Here is a 6,243-nt window from a genome sequence, read left to right on the forward strand (position 1 = left end):
CCGGAGTCAGTGCAGGGAATTAAATGGAGAACCTCTGCATGCTTACACCACCTGCGGCTCCTCATCCTGGAACTGGGCATGGGCACCTGCTTTACATGCTTTTATATTTGAATATTTATCTTAAAGGACAACAACCAGCAAATGTATTTACTAATTGAATTTAATTGTATTTATTCATTCATGTTTGTATCCATGCGACACGTCTTTATATGTCATTACAATACGCACATACTTTATGAAGCACCCACTGTAAGAATTGTTCCTTATAGTATTTCTGCAGCACCAGTCAGTGCCACGTGGGGTTCCCCTTTTTTAGTGTTAAATTGACTCTCCCCCTATTCAGTGTCACCCTATCGACCTAACAGTGTCAATCATTCATTTTAAACCGAGACTTAATATTTTATGAACATTTCATTTTTGTTATACAATCACAGACCCCAATGTGAACCCTACTGGTGCTACATGCAAAATGGTATTGCGGATATATAGATGCTAACATGTGTTAACTGTCCTAATGGAAAGTCTAGATGAAGGAAACAAGATTACACTCACATAGACATAGACACACTGCAGTCACCAGTTTGGGAGGAGAGTTAGGCTGATATTACACTTACAGATTTAAATAAAACACATAAATAAGAACTGAGATATTCAGAATGAAGATAATTGACTGATTTATTTTTCTCTTGCTTTAATACAAATGGTGGACACGTCGGAAGGAACCAATTCTGGGGTTGGTGGCTCCCCAATCGGTGTATCTCCGGAACTCCCCTGATCTCAGGTAGTACTGACGTCCCCGGTAGTTGGGCTCCTCATAGAACATCCAGTATCCGTCTTGTACATTGGCAGAGTGGATGTCTTGGTAGCGGAACCTCTCATAGACATTGGGACAGTCTTCTGTGAACTCCATCATCTGACCTCGGAAGTCTTCTTTCTCATAGATCCTGATTCTGAATGAGCCGTGGTGCTAGATAAAAAATGTATCATCAAATTGCAATATTTTCCTACCATTCCATATTATATGCAAAGATCCACTTCTATTTTCAGCATTATATGGAGAAGTCTACATTTCAGGGAACACAATTTGTTAATTTTATTTGAATATTTATTATTACCTGTGGGCTCAGACGACAGGACTTAATGGAGTCATTGTAGCCCAACCACTGCTGGAAGTCGGGGTACTCCCCTCTATGCAGGAAGTACTGGTGTCCCCTGTAGTTGGGGTGCTCGTACAGAATCCAGTTTCCACTCTCCACACGGATGGAGTTACAGCGTCTGAAGTATGAGGACATGTCCGGGCACTCTGAGTTACACTCATAGGAGCGGCCCTGGAAGTTCCTGTCCTCGTAGAAGATGATCTATGGGAAGAAATACAGTGGTGTCATTTAGTAATTTCTAAAATAAATTCCACAGACATGCTGATGTGTATACATAATTATTTATTCTTCTATATATTGCATCTTTAAACTTTATATGACAAAAACAAACCAATAAAAAAAAACAGCTGTCACCGGGAAGGAGGGGGGGGTCACCTCCCTGTGCTCACACCACCCCCTGCTAGTCGCCATTTCTGCTAATATGCACCTTTACTGTATCAGATACTCTCTTACCCTTTATCTTTTACATAATTACTTTTTAGTCTCCTATCCATTATCTGTCCAGAGAGAGGGGCCTAGGCAGACCACTTTGGTGGCAAAGCTAAATGGCCTCATAATTAGGCCTCACCGCCAACACAATGCAGCTGCAAGGGTTTTGGCACCCTAGGCAAAACTTCATCTTACTGCTCCAACCACCATCGACACACCAATACCCACTTTATAGAATCTCAGGTGGTGGTGGCATCTTATAAGTCCAACACCTGCCATTTGCATTATGTTCAAAGATGCCCCTCTAAGAGCTGGATTTGCTCAACGAGGTCTTTTGGTGGCTGAACCAGCCTATCATGCCATTTCTGATGGTTAGACTCAGAGGTGCCCCCAGATTCCTGATCTCCAAAGGAGCTGCATGAAGCTGTCTGATGGTAGAACCAACCCTAGATTACCATAATTAATCCCAATACAGTTTCCACAGCTCTATGATTGCTGGGATTTATCACACCACCCTGTCTGCTACATTAGGAAATGTAAGGGGTCTACCCCATAATCATCAACTACCGGGAGGGAAAGCAAGTATGCGTTAGATATATATTATGCTCAATTTTCTCTTTCAAAATCTCATCACTATCATCTCTCATAATATTATGGTTATTTATATTTGTTAACATGTACAAAACACGGATTCTCTTTCCTCTAGTCCTTATATCGAACATGAAAGTTTTTTTTTTATATTTGAATAAAATGTTTATATTAGACTCACCTTTCCCATGTTGTAGATTCAAATGTGTCCAAACCCACAGTGTACTGGGGACAGGGGAATGGGAGGCTTATATACAACCTGAGCTGAATGTGTTGTAAGCAAAGTGTTGAGCTGTTTTATCTTTATGTAAAAGATGTGGCTGTGTCTTTGTGTGTGTGTGTGTGTGTGTGTGTGTGAGAGTGTGTGTGTGTGTGTGTGTGTGTGTGACTATTGTCTGTGTGACTATTGTCTGTGTAGGTTCCATGACACATTCATTTTTCCGAAAGCATTGATCAGAAAACAATACATCAGGTTTTGCAGTGTATGTGAGGCCTCCATTGTCAGGTTGTATGAACAGAGCGTCGGCATTATCTTTGGGACTGAGTGATCTTCACATGGACCATCTCTCCAATAAACTTCCAGTAACTATACAGCATTAACCTTTATCTGAGTAGTATAAGGAAGAGTATAACTCATTATTCTAATTTCTCACCAGCCAAGAGCAGGTAGAACTCATTGACCCTAAAGATTATGGTATTGATGATAACATGGTCAAACACTAAGGTGCATTGAGTGATCAGATGTAAACAACTAAAGGGTGTATTAGCAGCGGAAAGTCATCACCAATTTGTTGGGGGTGTAAAGTAATAACATCACGCCATGGCGCACGCTCTGTAGCGCACTCTCTGTTCGTCTCGCCAGTTTTCCTCTCAACATGAATGTCTTTCCTGCCATTACAAAGGCTGTGCACCAGAACCCAAACTTTTTTGTGACATGATTTAGTGATGTGCACCTCAACAACTTGGTGGTGAATTTCAGCTGCTGATGAAATCTGACGCACCTCTGTATTGGATCATGCTTCTGCCAGTCCCACCATCCTACGCCTGATGTTGGGACAGTATGCCTGATATGATGCGTAGTGTAATGGCCGTGAGGGGAAGCGGCGGTCTACCAGCCCTGGCAGGGATATAATGAGAAGTTTCTACTTACTGAACAACCCTTGTCTCTAGCTGTATCGATAATCAATGTTTTTTTATACACACAGGGATCATGCCATTGGCCATACTGGAATTTGCTTAGAAGAGCCAATGACCAGCTTTCCCCTTTCTAAAACATAAGTACATCACAAAATAACCATTGAGGAATCATATTAAAAAATATGAAGTATTATGAATGATAAAACCAGTTTCAAAAACATTCCCAACTATGGGCCCACCGTGCAAATGCCATTTTGTGACATCACATTCCTATTTCTGTTCAAAATCAAATCATTGATACAACATTTGTATGGTGGAAAATCGTATTAATTAGTAGTCCCTGGATTTTTTTTTATTTGCCATCCACAAAACGACTTACTCAAAGATGGTGGAAAACAGTCCTTTGTATGCACATCAGTAGGATCAGTTTCACACTGTGCAGTTTCCTTACCATGGGAATGGTAATTTCTAATTGCATTTTTATCAATCTGATAACAATGTTTAAACACACAAAAATAAAGTTACCTTAGATTCCTCTCACTGCATCATTACAAATATATAATGATAATAGTAGCTACAGTAACTTTGTCAATTTAAGTACGATAGACATTGAAGAGAATTATTTTAAATGTTCTTACCATCGACATACAAAAACATTCAGGCTTAGAATTTTCAAGAGGCTATTCCAAAATATACTAGCGATACAGTAAAAGTGTGGCACTTAAATGATTGTACATATACGCCAACTGCTAGCGTTTGAAGTTCAAACTAACCAGTGATCCAGCAAAGTGTGGCAATCACAGCATCATACAGATGTGCCAATCGCTGTTTGGGAAAGCCTAAAAAGCTTAAAAAAGTTGTAAAGATATAACATGAAACTCAACCACTTCCCTATGTGTATGCTCCCTGATTTCCTGGCAATTTACCTTATACATAAGACAGCCATGAGGACCTGTCACCCTCTTAATTTACAACCAGTGATGTATAGAAAATAAACTCATAAAGAGAAATACAATCTCAGTTTATCGCCTTGTGTGTATGCGCCCCATCGCATGTGATACGGAGATAAATCACTGCTTAAGTGCGCATCCCAGAGATTACAAGCAACGTGATCTCTTTGGAATCTTAACACTGCCCCAATAAATATTGAAGCAAACACAATTACACAGAGGGACACAGTTCTACAAGATCACCCCGCACACAAGCAAAAGTTGCTCCAAGCCGTGTGCAGTGTAATAACTATGATCGGCAGTTTAATAGGAACACCGATACAAATGAGTTTATGCGATACAGCATACATTTAGGCATTGTTGAGTGTTACCATCAATTTTGGTGACAGATTTTGCATTCACCTCACGCATCCTTAAAGTAAAACAAGAAATTAATAATTAAAAAAACCTGCACAACAAAGGGAATTATACCCTATACCATGGACGTGCGGTGAGGTAAATGGCTCAAGAGTCCCTGTCAAGTAACAGAGCCAGATATGCACACAATATATGAGCCATGGGGTACATACCAGCATTATACACAAGGGCAGCAGTTTGTACTGCTGGAGATTCACTGAGTTTTGATGAGATGTGCACAAAAGGTAGCCAGGTGAGGCACTGCCTCACCTGCCATAGACTTTTTACTCCAGCGTTTTGACTATAAAAATGATTTGAAGAATAAAAATAAGATTTTTTTTTATAAATTATTAGTATTTTTGACATACTTTATCAATTCAAAACACAGGCATATGCGCTAGTATGACAGGAAAGGCTGTGCCTCACCTGCCTCACCCCACCACACGTCACCGAATGACATTTAAATCAGTCCCCAGTGTAACGCAGTATCAATCAATAAAAAGATACTAAACAAGTCAAAAACAAATTGCCACAATTGTGACACACTGTCCAATATAGGCGCAAAAATAAGAGTACATCCAATGCTGTCTTTTATACAGACATATCTTCCTAACAGAAGTATGCTGTAGAAAATTCCCAATAGAAACCAAGGATCCATACATTTTTCTATTGTAAGAAACACTTACTATATCATCCCCAGAGGACACATAGCTGGGGCGTAAAAGCAACTAATTGACCAACAGTAACATACATACATATGTGCCCCGGGGATCGCTCTTCCGATACTTTTTTGCTACAAAAGCCTCGTTGGAAGGCATAGGTGAAAAGCCTCTTGGGTTACAGAATTGTTCTTTACCTGCAAATAGAGCAGCAAAAATATATGCGCTTTATATAAGCAGTTTTATTTAATAGCAGCCCACTTGTGAACCCAACAATTGACACTTGTCTGCCAACAAGACTTCCTATCTAAATGTATTAATTGCCAAAGCAGTTCATCTGCAAATAGAGCAGCATCCAAAAGGAACCCTAACAAGCTGCCAAAGCAGTTCATCCGCAAATAGAGCAGCATCTAAAGGGAGCCCTAACAAGTGTCATATCTGTCAATATAGACATCCCAAGTCACATAGCTGCCAAAAGCAGTTTATCTGCAAATAGAGCAGCACACTAAAGAAACTGTGTTGAACGCAAGAGATCTCATTACATTTTTTTACGATACAACAAGAGTTATATAGCTGCCACAGCAGTATACCTGCAAATAGAGCAGCACGGCACAAATTCACACAGAATACCATCAGATTAATAGTGGATTCATCAGTAATAGATTGGCTTGACAGCATCTGTGATATTCTCATCAACTGAACTGGGGTACTGTGGAGTGTCTAGGAAAATTATTAAAGCAACACGGTTATTCACACAGCACGTGCTTCTCATTTTATTTCATTGTTCAATGTTTATTAAATGTTAATATGTGGTTTAAAATTTAATTTAAACGGTTTTAAAAAGATAATAATAAAAGGTATATTTTACGTATTATTTATTTCTCTTTCTAAAGTGCGCCAGCAAAAAAGATAATCCGGTACTCTTTA

At 39.5% G+C, this 6,243-nt stretch overlaps 1 protein-coding gene across 2 annotated transcripts; it reads right to left on the bottom strand.

Annotated features, from left to right (window-relative positions):
- Window positions 1-691: 691 nt before the first annotated feature.
- Window positions 692-2,364, bottom strand: LOC146019598 (gamma-crystallin-3-like). 2 transcript variants are annotated; one of them, XM_083152098.1, is made up of 3 exons: window positions 2,356-2,364; window positions 1,116-1,358; window positions 692-967 (listed from the first exon to the last, which is right to left on the bottom strand). In XM_083152098.1, the coding sequence occupies exons 1-3, from the start codon at window positions 2,362-2,364 to the stop codon at window positions 692-694; spliced, it is 528 nt and encodes a 175-aa protein (XP_083008224.1). The 2 variants fall into 2 exon arrangements, with proteins under 2 accessions (XP_083008224.1, XP_083008225.1); XM_083152099.1 differs by having other exon boundaries at window positions 692-961; window positions 1,113-1,358.
- Window positions 2,365-6,243: the final 3,879 nt, after the last annotated feature.

The sequence above is a fragment of the Crinia signifera genome, chromosome 7, assembly GCF_055691185.1.
Source record: "Crinia signifera chromosome 7, ASM5569118v1, whole genome shotgun sequence".
Lineage (NCBI taxonomy): Eukaryota > Metazoa > Chordata > Amphibia > Anura > Myobatrachidae > Crinia > Crinia signifera.

Coding starts and splice junctions, on each gene's coding strand:
- LOC146019598 (XM_083152098.1), bottom strand. Junction 968..1,115: donor CCTGTCGTCTGAGCCCACAG/GTAATAATAAAT, acceptor TTTTTTATCTAG/CACCACGGCTCATTCAGAAT.